The sequence below is a fragment of the Pteropus medius genome, unplaced genomic scaffold, assembly GCF_902729225.1.
Source record: "Pteropus medius unplaced genomic scaffold, Ma_sr-lr_union100, whole genome shotgun sequence".
Taxonomy (NCBI): domain Eukaryota; kingdom Metazoa; phylum Chordata; class Mammalia; order Chiroptera; family Pteropodidae; genus Pteropus; species Pteropus medius.
This window is the reverse complement of record NW_024351730.1, coordinates 17365021-17384981: the sequence shown is the minus strand read 5'-3', so window position 1 is coordinate 17384981 and position 19961 is coordinate 17365021. Positions and strand designations below refer to the sequence as shown.

Below are 19961 nucleotides of genomic sequence, written 5' to 3'. Positions count from 1 at the left end.
TAATAATGTATCAATATTGGCTCATTAATTATGACAGATGTACTGCCCTATTATAAGAGGTTTCTAAATGGGGACACTAGGTGTGGGGCGTATGAGAGCTTTCTATACTGTCTTCAAAATCTTTCTGTAAATATGGAACTATTCTAATTTTAAAAGTTTTTTAAACAATTTAAACTGACAAAAATTAGTCCACAGTGAGAACTGTTACCAGCCTAAAGGATTGGTATTTTACTTCTTATACTGGTACTCAAAGGTCAACTCCAATATAAAATTTAGAATGTCACCACATACCGAAAAAGTGGAACTAAGAATTTATGTAAATGATTTTGTTTTACTTATGCCTTGATTTCTTTAGTATATTTTTGTTCTTCTTACATAAGGACAGCAATAGTTCTATTGTTTAACGTTATCCAACAAAACTTTACAAGAGAAATACTCTAATAAATCATTCTCATTTTGTTCAGGCTTACTTGATAAAAGATTGAATGAGTAAAGAATAAGTAAAAGGTATCAGTGAGGGAGACAAATAAAATAAATTAACATGCCCTAATGCTGACAAATCTGGCTAGTTATTTTAATGCGCATAATACTTGTAAAATACTTTACAGTAACACAGGAGTGTTGCCATTCACAATTTGTGCATCATCATCACATCCCCAGAAGCTGTCAATGTCCCCACTTTAATCACTTTTGCCCAATGATGCAGAGATGGTCTTATCAGAGAGGACCTTATTTCTAAACTATTCTAAGCTGAGAAGTGGTCTTCGCTGCCCATTTTGAACTATTTTTAAACAGCACTTTGTATTTAGCCTCTGAGAAAACCAGTTTTGGAAAAACAATGGCATTATGAAATCAAGCATTCTTTGAACACTGCATAATGTTTGTTTAACTTTGATGGATGTAAGTAAATAACAAAGTATTTGACCTCAGGCTGGTTAGGTGTGTGTTGATTTTTATTGGATAGCTTCACTCTGAAATGGTTGGTGATGTTAAAGAATAAAGTTTTAAAATAAAACACAAATCCCCAAATAAAATCATAGTATATGCATCTAGGGTGAAACAAACTCATTTCTGAATTTATATGATGAAGTATATATTTCCCATTCATTCATTCATTCATTCCTGGATGCATTCATTCAACAAATATTTATTAAATTTATACAAGATAATTTCTAATGCCTAAATATAGCAACAAATGAAACCAAATCAATGCCTGCCTTCATAGAGCGTAAATGTTAAATGCAATTTATTAGTAGAAAGGTGGCAACACCATCAATTATTAGGTGAAAACCAAAAGTTATCTATAAGAAATACATCAGTCAAAAAGAGAACATTTGCAAAGTAATAAAGAACTTTGAAGACTGTCTTTTTCTGTGTCTTAACTAACACATAATGGAATAAATATATAGTGGTAATTAGAAAGTCAGTGTAATTCATGATTCAAGATAATTCATAAAGCTATTCACTACAAACATAGTATAATTTTTAAAAAATCCACTGTCTTTCCTGAAGCCTCTGTTACTGTTTCTATTTCATTAAATATGCTACTTTGCTACAAACACTCTGATGAACTAGGGCGCCCAGAACTTTCTTGTTTCCATGTCTTCTGGATGATTTGTCCACAGTGCAGAATATGCCATGATTTTGCCTCACTGGACAATCAATGAGGACTTTGAACCTATGCCAAAATGTAACTGTGAGAACTATCAGTCCATTTGCATTTCCATGGAAGTAAAGACTGCAATTTCAAAACTACTTCTAGACAAGTTTGGCTTTATATGCACACTATGTGTTCTGTAATATTCCAGAAAAATTTATAGAATTGGACATATTTAAGAAAATAAAATAAGGCCGAAAATATGCATCCTCTGGACCTGAATATCACAAAGCTCTGTGATTAAAAGAAAAAAGTTACATATTAAAATACCAAAGTGATTATCATCCTATTATGAGTATAAAAACACAAGACAATTAACTAATTTTGTTCTCTTACAGATTATATCAGTTTCTATTTATTTTAATTTTATTAAAAGATATACTTCACCTTTGGGTTTCATAGTTGCATTTGTTGGCATAAAAATAATTTTAAAAAATAAGTTTTTTGTATATTAGTTTGATTTTTCTTTTACCACCACTCATTCTGTATATACTAATTATATTCTCCTCTGTCCCAAGCACTGTTTTAAATCTAGGAATTTAGCAGTGAATAAAATAAATAATATTCCTGACCTCATAAAATTATATTCTACTTGAGAGTACTGAGAAAGCAAATCTATAATTAAGGTATGCATATCAGACGATGAAAGTGCAAGAGCTAAGGAGAATACTGAAACATGGAGTAGAGGGGATCATTGGTGAGTGGGATAATGTGAGAGTTAGTTACTTCCATCATAGAGTAGACAAGAAAGGTCTCAGTGAGAAACCCAGAGGGGAGAGTGAGATAGCATGCCAAGTGCAATGGTCCTCAGGCAGGAGTGTGTCTGACATATCTAAGAACAGAAAGCCTGGGCAGAGCTGCTGAGGAACAGTAGTAGGAGGTGAGATAAGAGAAGGCGCAGGGAGCAGGAAGGTCTTGATTCTTGTTTGTAATTCTGGTTTCGTGCTTTACTCTTGAGTGAATTAATTATATTTATTTAGAGAGTGCATATATATATATGTTTTATAAATATACAATTTTTATATAAATGTAAATTTTGTGTATACATATATAAAACAATTTCACCAGTTGTCTGATAGTGTTTATAATGTTCTAATATAGATGAGGCTAACACTGCTGATAGATTACTCACCACAGCTGACGTCTTTTCCATTTTATACGTACATTATACATAGAATATACATGTTACATCTAATATATACTATAAATTATTTATCTCTTTACACACACACACACACATGTACATTAGAAAAATATTAGTCAATACATCTTTACAGTATCAAACCCAGAGTCCACAAAAGTCTCAGCAAATTGAGAAAAATAGATGTTGATTCAAATATCCATATGTTCGGGAATTCAAAATATGCAGACATCCATGCCACCTTGAACAAGCCCGATCCCATCTGATCTTGGAAACTAAATAGGGTCGGGCCTGATTAGTACTTGGATGGGAGACCACCTTGGAAGACCAGGTACCGTAGGCATAAAAAATAAAAAATAAGGGATTGTAAACTGATAAGGTCCTTGCAATCTGTGAAGTCAACCAGGGGTTGCCTGGCCTAAAAATAATATGCAGACATATCTAAAATAGTTATTGATATATATATATATATATATATTTATTTTAATCAGAAAAGTAGTCATTTCACAGACAATGGCAAATAACAATGAACATTACGGGTGATTGTAACTTCTAATGAAATATTTGGGGGAAAAGAAAATGGAAGAAATTGTTTCTTTTATTTGCTATTGTTTTCAAGATACACCACATATTTAATAACATTTTTGCAGAATATCCCACACTATATTTAGTATATGAATTTAATGATTATAAGACCTGTAAAAAGAAAAGAAAAGAAAAAAGAAAGAAAACCCTGCAAGATTTCAAAAATAATAAAATAATAAAAATGAAACAATGTTGTAAAAATGTAATATAGATAATCACTTATGTGTTAACATAATGGGGTATATTGTACGAAGTCCATAAATTTTAGAAACATATAAGATATATAAGGTCATGAGGAACGTCTTTATTTTTGAAAAAGGTAAAAGAGTTAATTTGTTTCTAAACTTTACAAAAAAAAGTACTTAAGATTCAATATGACTACAGTTTTATTGTAAAGAATTATCAAGATAGTCGATTTATATTTGTAAAACTTCACAATCTGTAAAAACTTGTATTACATAGAGAAAGTAAAATTGTTTCCAGATTTAACGAAAATTTAATTGTTTGGGATTTTTATTATTCAATATTCAAAGAATGCCAATGAACGTTATACATGGTTGTAATTTCAGAGCTCTGTTAATCATGCTACTCTTTATTTATATTATTTTGCAGCCCCCTCTCCAGTCACGAATGTGAAAAAGGGGAAGATTGCAAAAAACAGCATCTCTTTGTCTTGGCAAGAACCGGATCGCCCCAATGGAATCATCCTGGAATATGAAATAAAATATTTTGAAAAGGTGAGACTAACAGAATAAAGAATGTCTTTATTCCTTTTTTTTTTTTTCATTTTAGCAACTGCAATTATCCAATTTGTAGAAAAGCATGTTGCAATTTTACGCGTAAATCAATGAGAATTGATTCTGCAGTCATGACTATGGAGGCTAAAAGTGTACAGAGAGCACTGTATTTGTGCTATTTGTTGCCAAATAGTTTACACTGCCGGAATACTGCCACATAGTCTAACAATCAGCTTAACTAGATCTCACAGCATTAAAAGATGAAGTCATAGGACATTTCAAAGTGTCACAAACACTTAAGTTGTTGACCTTCAGAAGCAACTGAGATATACTACAAGTAAAAACACATGCTTAAGGCTGGTAACCCTACATAATACCTATACTGTTAAGAAGTATGAGTAGATAAGATAAATATATATATATATATATATATATAAACACATAATTTTTAAAAATCTGTAACAAAATCTAACACAGTAGCATAACATTTATTTTGCAATCTGATAACCCCAAATCAGAAATGTGTGCCTCACATCCTTATATTTTCTCAATTTACTCTTCTTACCTGAGTTGTCTCTTAGTCCACTCTTACATGTTTTTGCCATAATTGTAGAGGTCTAAAGGCAATAATCATCCCTCTTCCTCTTTTCTGAATCCACAACCAAGTGAACTATTGATAAAAGAATATTACAGATGGAAGCTAAAGATAACCCTATAATTTCTAAAACTGGACTAGAGTATTTGCACCGTCAGGAGTCTTTCTACGACTCATCCCCTGACCCCCATTTTATTGTGATTTGTGATACATTCTGGATCTGAATAACATACACTAAGAACGATCTGAGTTCTAATAGAGGAGATAAAGATAAATGAGTAACCAAACCAGCCTCTAAGAGGTGGGTATGAAACCCGGACCCGGAAGTGTGTGTCCTATGGAAGCAGGAGTAGAAAAGATCGTAGTCATAAGGCAGAGAAGCACTTTCCAAAAGAAAAGGTAAGGGCTCAGCCACACTTACCCAGTTGCTTCTCCTAAACTCACAGAGATATCATCCTTTCTCTCTTAAGGAAGAGTGAAGAGGGCTGGAAAAGTTTAAAAACTTACTTTGCAATGCCTAAGAAATTGTCCAAGCTAGGAAGTTGGAAAGAGAGGGGAAATAAATTGTTCTTATACTAATGCAAAAATATAATGAAAAATGCTGATATCCTATTAATAAAAATTACTTAAAAATCTAATATTTTATATATGTAGATAAAAAGTGTAGGTAAATACACTGAAATGTTGAAATAATTCATAACATTTTATATATATATATTAATTTTACTTCTTTCATTCATTGATTCAGCAATTACCTGTGTAAAGATACAACAGAAAATAAAACAGTAAGGTGTGTAGAAAGGAGAGTGGAGCTATCAACATTTTCTTTCTAGGTCTTAGATATCTGGACAATGTTCATATATTGATTTTATAAATAGAAGAATAAATGGACAATTATTACTTTTGAAATAGTTGTCTTTCTAGGAATGAATTGATGGTATTATTACATGTAATATTGGATCATTAGGGAGCATAAATGAAGATATTTACAAGATATTTCACAAAAAAATGTTTTATCAAATATGTTATTCACAAAGAAGGCTCTAAGAAAATACCTCTGAAACAAAGAAATGTTGGGATATTGTGTATAATGTTTGTTATAAAAAAAATGTAAATCAAGTAAAATGTTGTGACATTAACATCCCTCAGTGATTCCTATTTCTCCAAGCTGACGTGCCAATTCTAGAGGTCTACAATTTAAACACATGCTCTTTTCAAACATAATCTATTAAAGTCTACATTCTTTATTCAAGTTTTTGTAAATGTCATTACTGTATACTAGTGCAAAGCTAGGTCAATATATAGACTAAATTCTTTAGTAAACATTCTGCCTCCAAATTTTATTTTAATTAAAGTTGATTTTAAAAGAAGGTGAAATATGTAATGGCATTTAAAAATAATCATACACCAAAAACTATATGTTTGAATACATATATCTTAGATGAACTAGCATTCAATGTCACAAAGAATAAAAGTTTGACAAGTTCTTATTTTCCTGCATAGTTTTTCTTTCCCGGAAACAAACAGCCGGACCAATGTCTGGTTTTCTTTTTTGTCTCTATTGAAATCACCTGTTTTCCTCATTATGAGTAATCTTTATTTGTTTTTACTATTACTTCCCAACATATACATGAGTCTCATATACATAATATTCCATAGAAGCAAGAATTTATCTTTTTTTTTTCCTTAAGCTGCTATTAAAGAGTTACTCAACAAGTGGTGGAACAGAGTTCTTTTTCATTAATATTCCTTCTAATGAATTTTATTCATGTTGTAGAATTTTCTCTGTAGTTTAATTTCTTTTTAAATTATATTTATTTCAGTAATATTTGGTTTTATATTTAATATTTTATATTTAATGCTGTATGAATACATTATCTGCATAACTTAAATAAAAACGTTTGGAAAAAAATATTTCTATGCATATTCCCAATAAATGAAGACTAAGTTGCCTACATGTTTTAAAAGCAGCAAAACCTTTACATATTATTCGGGGGAAAATTTTAAATTTGTGTGTGTGTGTGTGCATATGTTTTATAGTGAAGATATTAATTCCTAGACCTCTGGCCAAGCAAACTATTGAACATATGAATAAAATACACAGAAAGGTTTTTTGTTAACACTTTGAGAAGAAAAAAATGACAATGAGCTTTTATACTATGTATTGAGTGTGTGTGTGTGGAGGGGGGCATCCTGACAGGTTTCCAGAGCTTATTTCGAACCTTCAGAATGACACCACCACTTTATTTGGATGGCTCTTAACCAGACACAGGTGGCAGAGCTTTCCAGGATTCATGTATTTGCCAGCTGGCATTTCTGCCCGCAATTGCCCTGCTCTAATAGAGGTCATTGGGCTTCTCTGCTCCAGCGTGGTGATGGGCTCATTGCCATCTCTTAATTAAAGGCAGAGGCAAAGGGAAGCTTCCCTTTGGCAGGGTGTTTGCCAGCTGGCTCCTTCTCAAAGGTCCTCCCCTCTCTGCATGTGAGCAGTGTTTGTTAAGCAGCTGGGGAATGTAGCTCATTTGCTCAGCAGGGGGCAGGAAGGCAGCAAAAGCCACTGCCCTCACCAAGGACTTGGCAGCCCATTGTCATGTGGTTGTGGGTGTGTTGAAAATGTATATATAGAGTTTGTGATATGAAAGAAATTATAATATGACAGTGATTGAAATGAGGGGAACAAAAGCAAATTTTGGAAGATACTTAAGTAATTCACAATGTGTACTTACGGGTTTTGATCCATTAGATACATGCTTTGCTAAGTCCCTTCAATAATATAATATTCACCTAACTCAGAGAGTCGGTGTATAATTAGACCTATAATAAGGAACCACTGAGATATACATAATGTTAATAAATAAATCGGAATATTGTATAATTTTGTGCAACTGACATTAGATTATGCTTTATTTCAAGGAGCAACTTTTCAGTGTCCCTGTAAAATTTTTCCCCCTTTTTAGGCAATAGCATCAATTTCTAATGTTTTACAAAGCATACTAATTGTTATTTCATTAATTCGGTGTTACAACCATATAAGCTTTAAAAAAATTAACAGAAAAATTTGTTATGCTACAAGGTCAAATTAAATTTACCTATAACTTATTACATTATGGAGATTGTGCTTAGTGCTATGTATATTATTTCTCTCTCTATCTCTATGTGCTCACAATGCTCCTGATAAATAATTTCATTCCATATTAAATGTCAAAAAATAATAAATGAAGCCTTTTTAATATGGAGTCAGCTCTGCCATCTCAGAGGAACTGTCTTGCCGTCTAATGTCTCAAACCTTTCGAATGTTACAGCAGAGCAGAAGAAACTATGGACTGACCTAAAGCAACATTGTATCCCAAAGAACTGTTTGCAGAGAACAAGAAAGCAGATATTATGACTACCAGACTGATGACTGCCAGACTGAAAATTAAAAAAAGAAAAATTATTTAGAATTGGCATCACTATGTTAGTTTACCTACACCAATAGAAAGGCCTTCTTTCTATTGATGTAATTGTTCCCCTTCCCTTTCTAATAAATACCTCCTATTCTTTTCTCCTAATCAGAGCGCTATTCGAGTTTCTGCCTGAATCAGTGCTTTACCAAATAGCTATTCTTTGATCTCAAATAAATGCTTGTTGCCTCTCACTTTGAAAGGCCTTTTATTTTTAGGTCAACATATTGAAGAAAAACTGAGATTGAGTGTGTACCCACATTTACACACCCACTTAGTATTAACATGGTTGAAATTCTAACAGTGATACTCCTGTACTCTTTTATAAAAAGGTCTTCTTACTTTACATTATAAATGCTAATATTTTATGTAAAAATCATAACTATATCAAATATATCAGAATCTAAATTTTAGTTTTGTCTAAATTTTTTTCACCAACTTAAATACCCAATTTGTTTAAAATTGCAAATAACAGATATTTTAGCATTTTTTACTGAAAATTACTGCTTCAGTCACAGCCAACTAAGAAATATAATACTATTGAGAAAGTCTTGCATACTCAGTCATAAACTTGAGTACACTCAGAGCATCAGTAACCACAATAATTCATAGGAGCTATTTCCCCTTTTTTAAAAGGAATACATTAAGAAATTGTCTACTTTTTCACTGTTGTACCCTTAGCATATAGAAGTAGATAAGAGATCAATAAATGTTTGTGAATGAAGAAAATAACTGACATTACTAGGTAAAGTTTTAAAGGATCTAATTATCTACTTTAAATCCTTTGCAAAACTCTAATAAAATTTCCTAAACAGTTTAAAGATTAGTCACTTAATCTGCGCATTAAAAAAATAAAGATCAATTGTTTAAATAAAATAAATCAGAAAAACTATTTGGATTACAAATGAGACAATATTTATTTAGAAAGAAGTGTGGATAAACCTTACTCTGAGATAATTTTATATATTTGAACATATTGAATGAGGAATGGTAAGATTTCATAAAAGAAGAAGTTTTTAAGGTGTATAATTTATTTTGTATTGGTGAGAGCATAGAACATAGTTAGAAGTTGACTCATGTGACAAATTAGAAAAAATAAAAGAATAATTATGACAATTAAAACACATACTTTTAATGTTTTTACATGCATGCATTACCTGTTTCATTCTTACAACATTTCTGTGAGGATATCCAGGCATCAATTCTCTACTCTGGTTTTATAGATAAGGAAACCGAGGATAAAAGTAAAAACAGACCTTCTGTAACTTAGCACGTGATTTTAGTATTCTCACTGAGGTAAAACGCGTGGCATGCTGCTATTGATTGTAAACTTCAAGAGAGAAGGAGCACGTTTGCCTTTTAATAGCATTATGAAGATTGAGTAATAACCTTATTCCCTATTACAGTGCTTGAGAAGTAATGTCATATTTACTTATTTTTTTTTTCTTTTAGGAGACAAAAATCCTTTATATGTTATTTCTATTAGATCTTTTTCGAAAATAAATACATTTCTATTTATAAAGACAAAATTTACTAAAATATTTAGAAAACGATGGTTTTCAGTCATCAAGTTATTATAAGTAAAGATTAATTCTTAAAAAACTCTATTAACTATCTTTAATTTATCTTTTAATATCTATCAGAAATGTAATACCTGTGGAAAGACTCTAAAGAAAAAAATAAGTTTAGCTAAGAATTCACACAGAAAAAAATATGAGAGGAAAATGTTCAAAAGAGAGACATTCTGTTTTAAATCTTTATAGGTCTAAGATTTTATATACAGCATGGTTATATCAGAGATAATAAGGAGTTAGAGGTTGTTAGTCTAGACCTTAGTTAGCTGTCAAATAAGAAGGTACTCTGTTTCAGTTTTTAAAGTTATCTTTTCAGTCATTTATTTCCCACTCCATTTCCATTCAATACTTACCCAGACTTATCACAAATAATAAAAGTAAAAATATAGAAAGTTTTTTGTACAAAAATATAAGAAGATTTTAAAAAGAAAACAACGTTTTACTTATTTGCACTTTTAAAATAATCTCTGTTTAGAGTTAGCAAATTGAAATTAAAGTTCTCCAGTGAAGTGCTCATTTCTTTTCCCAAACCTTAAATATAGTTAGTTATCAAATTCACTAAAGATATAAATAGCACACCTAGAATGTGTAGGTGTTTTTTGTTTTCCAAAACATTATATTTGTACTAATAGCAAATTTATGAGTTTCTGATGTGTTTTCTGATCTATGAATCTAGTTTTGCTCTCATTAGTAATCTATATGTTGCCTTTTTTTATTGTGTGTACATGTGTAATCTAAGGACCAAGAGACCAGCTATACAATTATCAAATCTAAAGAGACATCTGTAACTGCAGAGGGCTTGAAACCAGCTTCAGTATATGTCTTCCAAATTCGAGCACGCACAGCAGCAGGCTATGGCATCTTCAGTCGAAGATTTGAGTTTGAAACCATCCCAGTGTGTAAGTCATTTTAATTACTGTCAACTCATGTCTCTGTAAGAGTTACCAGAAAAGAGTCAGTGGATCAATACTCTCCCTGGGCATTCTGTCAGTCTCCCAGTTCTTCTCTCTCCCCCAGGCATGGCCTTTTCAGGTAGAAAGCCTCTGTCATGCTATTATGGTAGGTTAGCGGGTTAACACATTGGTCTCTGCTCTACATCGCATTAAGTCTACTGGGAGATGAAACATCAGGAGAGGCTTACAAAATGTTTAAACCTTGCTTTTAAAGATGCTTTTTTTCCACTGCTGCCATACTTTATTGAATTATTGCCATTTACTTTTTACTTGTTTTATTGAACAATGCTACCAGGCTTAGTCTTTCTATGAAAATTCCACAGGGAGCTTTCATTAGCATTTGGTTAGGCAAGAAAATGATGCTCTCCAGAACCAATCTGATTGTTTTTAAAAATCAAAATCTCTGGCATTATCTCTGAAAGAAGGGCCCGGAAATATTTCTGGAAAATCCTTCATGTACCATTTTTTTCATAAATAGCATAAAACTTTTTTCTCTTTAATGTCAAACAAAGTATTTAGCTTACTTAATAATCCTGAAGCATCCTAAAAGCAGGATTAGAAGAAGATAATAACTTGCCTTTTTTATATATACATATATTTATACACACTTTTAAAAGCCAAGTTATGTAAGAATTAGTAATTTTAAAATAAAAACATAAAGTGCATATTTCCTTTCTTTGAAAACAACAAAATGAGAGCTTAGTTATCAGATTTACTTTGTAATGATTGGAATTATTAAATTAAAATTTTTATAAACCTATAAAATACAGCTCTTGAGAAAAATAAAGAGATACTTTTTTTTAAAGCATGTCTAACTGAATTATCTAGAAAATAAGTTTTATTACTTAAAAAATAGCTTTCTAAGTGTTAAATTTATATGGACTGGAGAGCCATTGTGAAAAATTATAAATTATATTTTCAAGGCAAAGGAAATTCTATGTCTGAGATTTAATTGAAACTACTGAAAGTTGAACATGTAATCTATTCAGAAAAGTTCCTTAATAGATTTGATAAAAGTAGACTAATAAGTCACAAATTCCCATCATATTCATAATGGATAAATTATTTAATCTCAGAGTTTAAACCCTAAACTGGGTATATGACAAAAGACTTGTTATATAAACTGGCCACTCTAACAGGCCTTGTTTCTATTTGGATACCATTAGTAACATGTACTGCTTATGTAGTTTACCAACTCTGGGAACAAAGCCATCCAGGAATATCTCACATTATGCTTGAGTACATGGATGACAATGCAAATAAAAAATCCCATTTTAAAAGATTACGAAATCTATTTAGTTTTAGGATGTTGGCATATTCAGCAACTAGTATCTTCAGACTTTTCGATATATTTTTCCTTACTTTTTTATTAAATAGTAATTTCCAGACATGACAAAATTCATCAATCTGATCACTGAGAGAACTAATATGAGGTCATTTTCCATACAGTTTTCAAAGGTTCACCTGCGGCTATCTATTTTTTAAACTTTTCTACATTATTTCTAGAGGAAAAGAGATGTCACTCAATTATTTTTACTACAAACATTTATTAGTAGATAACATTTTAAGGCTGTTCTGCCTTCTAGGTATTAGTGTGAAATTTTATTTTTACTTGAGTATGTGTGTATATATATATATTTACAAGAATTTTATAAATGGTATTTTCTTTGTACCATGTATCTTTTAAATACCAACCCCCTTTGACCTTCATAGACTCTTTTCTGCATGGAATTCAATACAAGAATGTAATGAGCACCTATTATGTACCAGGCTTTGTTAGGCTCTGGAAAAATCACCATGGGTAACACAGGGAATTTACTCTCCAGAGACTAAGATGCAATCTATTTAAACTGAAAAATGGAATATTTGTTACAGCACCATTTTAGAATCATAATTTTATTATTTGAAGTTTTATTTTATTACTCTCTGCACATCAAATGATTTTTCACTCTATATGCTCTGAGTGACTAAGATAACTTTATGGGGCAATTACTCCTTTCTTGAGGTATGTAGTCTAATAAGGAGTTAAAGAAGATGCATGTTGATAATTAAAGTAATTCTTCTTTTTCAGAACTTCTGTAACATTTGTGTTATATGCCATTTATTTGACAATTATTTAACTAGTATTTTATGTGATCATTTTAATTATTTTATTGGGTAATTATTTGTTTAATATCAAAATTTAGTTTTTCACATACATGTATTATTTCTGCAACACAGTCTAAAAATACTTGAATCCAAGAATTGTGGTAACTTAAGTGTATCTTTTTCTAGTAATGTAATCAATAATTTTAATTTGGTGGACGAGTGTTAACTGTTTACTCAATTCATAATACCGATGCATAATGATGCATAATAATGATGCATAATAATGAAAATTTATTGTTTATTAATTTATATTATACTTCAGTTATAAAATTGAAGTGTTTTCTTTTTCATCTACATTTGGTGTTGCCACTATTATACATATATATTATATGTAGAGATATATATATATTTCATTTACATTGGACAGGTGGGTAGTGATATCTCATTGTAGTTTTAATCTGAATTTCTCTGATGGGTTACAATGTTTAACAAGTTTTCATGTTTTTATTGGCCTGCTATAATGTTTTAAATCTCCCCACTAATGGTTATATACTCATATTATGTATCAAAAATTATAACTTTGATAGGATTATACTGATCGAGAAACTTAATAGATACTTATTGATGTGGGAAACAGATCCCAAATCCAGTAAAAGACCTTATAATCTGACTTTAACAAAATCTCTTCACAACAATAAATGACTAAATATGTAGCTAAATATCTTCATAATATGATCTTGCAACCAGGAGTGTGAGAAGCAAAATGAGGGAAAACAAAGTCATTTTTCAACATATGCTTCCTTAAAGTTTCCAGGGATGTTATAGATATATAATGATTTTTTTAAAAAGATAGATTATTATTTACTAAAGAATATTAATTTTCATGACTGATATCCTTCTAATAAGTGTGTTACAGTTCTCCAAAATTTTCTTTTAAGCATTCTCAAAACATTTTTAGCTATTTATCCAAAACTACAGTATAAATCAACTAATTCTTAATAAATAAGCATAAGATAATGAGAAATATGATTGATTACAGGCTCAACTATTTAACAATTAAAAAATTTAACAATATATCAAAAATGTAATCATGAATCATACTGGGTTTTCAAAATTTTTTTCTGCTGCACAGAATGAACAAATATGAAGACATTGACATTACTCTATAAATTCTATGTATTTTCAACTTAGCTGATATAATTATTGATGCTGTCAGGGCAAACAAAAAATAAATAAGTGAGGTGAAATTTGATAAATTGTTTTTTATTATAAACAGCTTACAAAGTAATCAGTATATATGAAATAGTCAATAATTAAAAACAATCAAAGAACTTAGAAAATGCTGCAAATTAAAGTGATAATTTTGGATTTATCATTTGAGTATATAGAAGAAAGCAAAGAAAACACTTAAAACACTGGGAGATTTGCATCAAATAGGTGTCGGATTAAAAAAATGTAATGAATGAGGAAAAGCAAAAGAAAGACAAAAATATTTGGTAATTAGTGGGCAAGTAGGGGTTAAGGAAGTTCAGTGATAATTACAAAAGACCAAAAGAGATTGAAATAGTTTTTTTTTTTTTTTGGTTTGATTATTGTATGCTTACTTATTGATGTGTTTTTATTAAGGCTCTTGGGGCTGCAGATGTGGTATAAGGGCCAAAACCTTGCTTATTTTTATGTAAAAATAAGATTCAAATAAAGGGCAAACAGTCTACTTTTAAAATAGAGTGATGCTTTGAAGGGAAATAAGAGCTGGAGATATAAACTTGGGACTCTTCAACTTATAGTTAACTGATGCCATGTACAAAGATGCATATGAGAGGGAAAGACAAAAAAAAAAAGGAGAGAGATCTGTGGAGGATCAGGAGCCAGCATTCATCAGGAATTGCTCACACATGGATGTGGGAAGAGAACTTGGAGCCAACAGAACTCACAGAGAGATGCTTCAGAGTGAGAAAAAGAATATGGCTCATCTGATATATAAACCAAGAGAAGTAGACTTTCAAAGATGACGTATATGGTCAATAAGATCAAATACCTTATTATTGTGTATGGTGAGACAAATGGAATAGTTTTCACTGTGTTTATCATATCATGTATAGAACTCAAAAGCAGAAGAAAAGTTTTAGAGATAATTTAATAATGTTGGTTTTCAGAAGATAAGGCTAGTTCTAGATAACTCAGTCAAGATACTGAAAAATAGAAAATAATGTTGGCAAATAAAGCAGGAGGTAATATGTAGAAATAATATTTGCTATTTACTTAAGCTCGCCAATAATTGAAGCAGTATACTAAGTGCTTTATATATGTTATCTTTAATCTTAACAAATTATAATGAATCAGAGAAAGTATCCCTATTTGGAAATTAATGAAATGAGAGTTTATGAAGTTAAACATTTTACCTTGGCCTTTCTGTCTAGTAAATATTGAACCTGTTTTCAAATTCAAATTAAACTAATATCTGTAAGGTTAGGTATAACAATTTATTTTCCCCAAGAGATATTTCTTCAGGCTTGTACATAGCAGAGAAGTAGCCTGTAAAAGAATGTAATCTCCTTCTGGGTGGAGACTTTTGAAGGAGCAACAGCCTAGAGACAGGGAGGGCTCTAACAATGGAGTCAGGTAAAACAGAAGATGATTATGCAGTTATATTAAACCATGGAGTTCAGACTTTATAGCTCTCTTTTATCCATAAAGTTTAACATCACTAAAACATGGGAAGTGGTAGTGGACTAGTGCACTGAATAAATGAGAAAGACTAATTGGGGGAATGATTTTGTTAGATAATTAATAAGAATCAAAAGTGTTGGAGCCCTATCAAAATTACATGAAACTTATATGAGCTATGTCTGCATGATTTTCTCTAGAAACAGTGCTCCTGCTAAAAGGAAAGTTAACTGAGAAAAAACAATAGTATAAGTAATCTTAGTTTAGAGATTAATAAAACATATCTTAGGGAGGGCTAATAGTGATAGCGGAGTAGCTTTGTACCACCCTATTTTTACTGCTTATCAGTATTAAAATCCCTACCACAGAACTCAGCATCAGATAATAAGGGAAAACAGGTAAAGAGCCATTAAATTGCAACTATTATCCAAGAAGAGGTTGGATAAGAGCATAGATTTAGATTGTAAATAACTGTCTTTCTTTACACAAATGAACTGTTGATGATATTAGACTCTGAAGATTGGTCTGAAAAGGTTGAAAGTGTGGATCAACACAAGAAGATGGTTAGAGAGTCAGTCAGCTTTCATTAGAATCAAGGGAGAGGTACAAAATAGAAAGAGAAGTGTTCAGATGTCCAATACTTAGATGGAGCCAAATGGAAAGTATGGTTTTTATTAGTCTTGATGACTTAAAATTTATCTTGGGGGTGAACTAATGCTACTTTGAATTTATCAAAAAAAAAAAATATGTCATTAAACACTAAGATGCTAGGGATCCTAATGAGGTTTTCTGGAGAATATCAGTAAAACTTATTTTGCTCTAAATATTTCTTATTTTAATTAGGTTTCGTCATCAGCACAACAGAAGCGTTTCCTTGGTTATTTAGGTATAACTATCTAATCTTGTCCATATTCCTCTTATTATGCTAATTATATTGTTAAAATATAATATATTTTATCTAAATCCATGCATTTTAAAGAAAAAATCATGTGAACGAAATTAATCTTACTCCGGACTCTAAATTCCAAATGTATGCCTTAATGTTTTTCAAAAAGCAGTCCTACTTGTAAAGTATACTTACTGATTATATTCTGCTTGAAGAAACGGTGTTTAAAATTATATTTTGAATAATGATATTATACTTTACCTCAGAGGTCACATATCATTTTGGACTTCAAACCAACGTCCAAAAATTCTAAGGTAAAGACATTTTTTTTCTAGAGACCAGTCACAGTCAAACCCTAAAAATGTCAAATGTCATCTACTTAGCACTTCCTATTTAGATTAAGGTGTTTGAAATAGAGGACTAAATTCCATTTTATCATGCAAACCTAAGATCTCTAGATGAATATTATGCAAACAATTACCTTCATTTTTTATGATGACAACGAAATAATCAGTGACTTAGTGATTCTTTTAAATTTCCATTTGAAAAGTAAATATTTTCTCCTAAAAATGTCTTTTCAATTACACACTTTTGAGAAGAGATATTAGAGGAAAATCTCAGCCAAGTGTGGATGAATTGCTTAAACCATGCATTGATTACCAACTATTAAGCAGCTCTTATTTGAATTCATATGATCACTTTAACCACAGGCTCCATTTTCTGTGTCTTCTATTAGCAGTTGCAGCATCCAGCGATCAAAGCCAGATTCCTATAATTGCTGTGTCTGTGACAGTGGGAGTCATTTTGTTGGCAGTAGTTATCGGCTTCCTCCTCAGTGGAAGGTAAGAGTGGAAGCTGTGAGTTTCAACTTTTGCAGCTGATCTCTTCCCTACCTTGATCTGACCATTTGGCTGTTAAGCACATCCCAAAACAAATCAGGCAAACAATATATCAGTAGATAACCTCAATGTATGATGTATTTTTTAAGCCTTGTCTTGTCCCTATTAGTGCTAACTTTTAAGCACACAGTTTCTCTTTTTCAGGTGTGGTCTCTTCACCAAAAATAGTATGAACTTGTTATTCTTTATTCTGTCATTAATATAACCACATCTTTGTCTGATATAATTGTTTTCTTTTTACCTGAATTTTTTTTTTCCTCTCAAAAGCACTTATGGTTGCTTGCTTCAGTTTTAGCATTTGGAAAGGCCTATGGCTATGCCTGGTCGATTTAGAGGAATAGGACTAATAATTCTAGTTAGCCAGCATTCTGTCTTACAGAGGGTGATGGATGCAAAGCAGACACTCTGGCAAACAAGCATTTTGAGAAATAACCAGCCCTTTTTATATGACTGCTTTTATTTTCAGCTTCTGAATGATTTCAGCCTGACTACATCAATCATAGTGTATACCGATTTCAAGCGAGTTTTATAGAATGTTATATCAATAGATATATTAATATGTGTATTACATATCTACATTTTCATTTTGAACAAAAATAAAATAGGTAGAGCTCCAACAAGAACTTTTGTTGGAGGTGTTGCCTGACATTGAGCTGAGCATAATCAACTTTACTATAAACAAACAAACAAACAAATAAAAACATGATTGTACTCTATTCCTACAACAAACATTTTAATTTTTCCTCCAGGTCACCATTAGAAGGGATATTTAATAATGACAGCTGTCAATTTGGAAATGTTCTGGTATTAAACTAGTATAGAAAACTTGATGAAAGTCTTCATGGAAAAATATTTTAAACCTGTACAAATATGTGGAATGTACTATAAAGTCCAAAAAAAGTCAGGAAATCAATATTCATATTGATTTTGTTACTGCTTTACTCACTTTTGACTCCTCAGCACCTATTTAAGTCATAAATATACAGAATTAGATACTTTTCAATATACTGCATATTGGATCCTGGAAATATCCTTAAATTACAGCAATAATTTATTTTAATAAAATATCTTTTAGTATCTGAAAATTTCTTCTTCTAGTTCTCATTTAAGAGTGTTTAAAGTTTTCTTAAGAATATATGTAGAAATGCATCACTTACATTTAATGTTAGAATAGCAGCAATACATTTTTAGAAATTCTAGATGGGAAGCAATCTGTGTTCTGTTGAGGACAACTAGCCCTAGTCAGCCAGAAGGCTAGCTATCTAGTGCCCCACTGCTCTCATCTCTGAAGTCACCTACAGAAAATGTTCTACTTTTGTCCCAACTTTTTGGAAGATAAGTTAATTCCACCAGTCTGATCATAAAAACTTTGCTGAGATTTTGATCAAATAAGGTAATTCAGCTGAGTGAATTGTAATTACTAAGAAAACTACCACGTGATAATATGTCTTTTCTACTGTGAAAAGGTAGATAACTATGATACATTTGCAGAGCTGGTTTATAATATAATTTCTTTACAGCTGACTAAGATATGAGTTTCTTCTTTCTTTCCAATAAATCCAGAAACATTGGTTGTATTTAGGGACATGGGGATCATAAAAAATAATACATTTTATTTGTTGGGTCAATACTTAGGAGAAATGAATAAAAATGGAGGAATGAGCTAGGGTGTAGAATCCAATAAATATATGTGTTTAAGAGTTTTTTAAAAGACATATCAAATATAAGAAGAATTTTATTGTAGAATTAGAATACTATATTTCTTTTACCTAAGTATCATTGATGTGAATTTATTGATGACAAGCAGCTAGGGATTCTTGCTTATATGTATGTGAATTAGCCCATTTCTCAAAACATTTTCTTCCCTAATATATACATAAAATTGACTTAAAAACAATTAATTTTGTTACATCTGAAGCATTAGGCAAAGTGTTTAATGAAAAGTTCAATTTACCTATTATTTGGTAACTGAAGGATAACATAGCTTTAACATACACATACACAAATTCTACATACACACACGCAAATTCCATATGTATCTGAATTCGCTGTACAAGAATAAATAAATTTTAGTACAATTTCTCAGTTATGCTAGAATCACATCTACACCCAAGAGACAAAGTTTAATTGTCAGAATAACTAAATCCAAGGCTTAGTAAGATACATTTTTAGATGTATTGTCTTATAGAAGCCTATTATTTTTAAAAAATCTCAACACCTTGTACATTTGTGCAGTTTATCCATATTAATTTTTTTCCTAATTTAATTTTATAACACAGCCTATAATGCTGAGGCTAAGAATTTACAGTTTACAGGAAAACAAATTTTACCAAAAAACAATCTGAGATTTCTATTTTTTTATTAGCAAATTTTTGAATGAGACTTGTATTACTTCATTTTGTTGAATGCACATTCTTGAATTTCAGGGAGCATTTGTCATATGATAGAAACATCTTTGTTTTTTACTTTTTGCAAAAAAGTTATTGTATTTGTATTATATAAACATACTTATTCAAAAACAAAATTATATGGTTGTGAAAGACTTTTCTCATTCAAAGCAATGAACTTCGTAATTTTTGTCTGGACTAAGAAAATCTTATGTACCTTGTAGTACCTAGAGTATCCTGAACTAACTCAGTAAACATTTGTCAAATGAAAGAAAAAACTAAATGAAGAAATATCTCCAAAACTTAACAAAAATTTGGGAAATTATCTTTGAGTACTAGCAAATTGTTG

General features: G+C 30.8%; 1 protein-coding gene and 1 pseudogene across 7 annotated transcripts in view; both read left to right on the top strand.

The window, feature by feature from the left end:
* EPHA5 (EPH receptor A5) overlaps positions 1 to 19961 on the top strand; it is a 307470-nt gene that overhangs the window by 217756 nt on the left and 69753 nt on the right. For 4 of the 7 annotated variants that reach the window (XM_039845323.1, XM_039845328.1, XM_039845327.1 and 1 more), the window contains 3 exons: positions 3996 to 4120; positions 10472 to 10631; positions 17063 to 17168. In XM_039845323.1, the coding sequence (XP_039701257.1) occupies positions 3996 to 4120; positions 10472 to 10631; positions 17063 to 17168 (391 nt within the window). The remainder of the gene's footprint in view (positions 1 to 3995; positions 4121 to 10471; positions 10632 to 17062; positions 17169 to 19961) is intronic. The other 3 variants (XM_039845329.1, XM_039845326.1, XM_039845324.1) reach the window with 1 other exon arrangement.
* On the top strand, positions 3023 to 3141 carry LOC120588552 (uncharacterized; annotated as a pseudogene).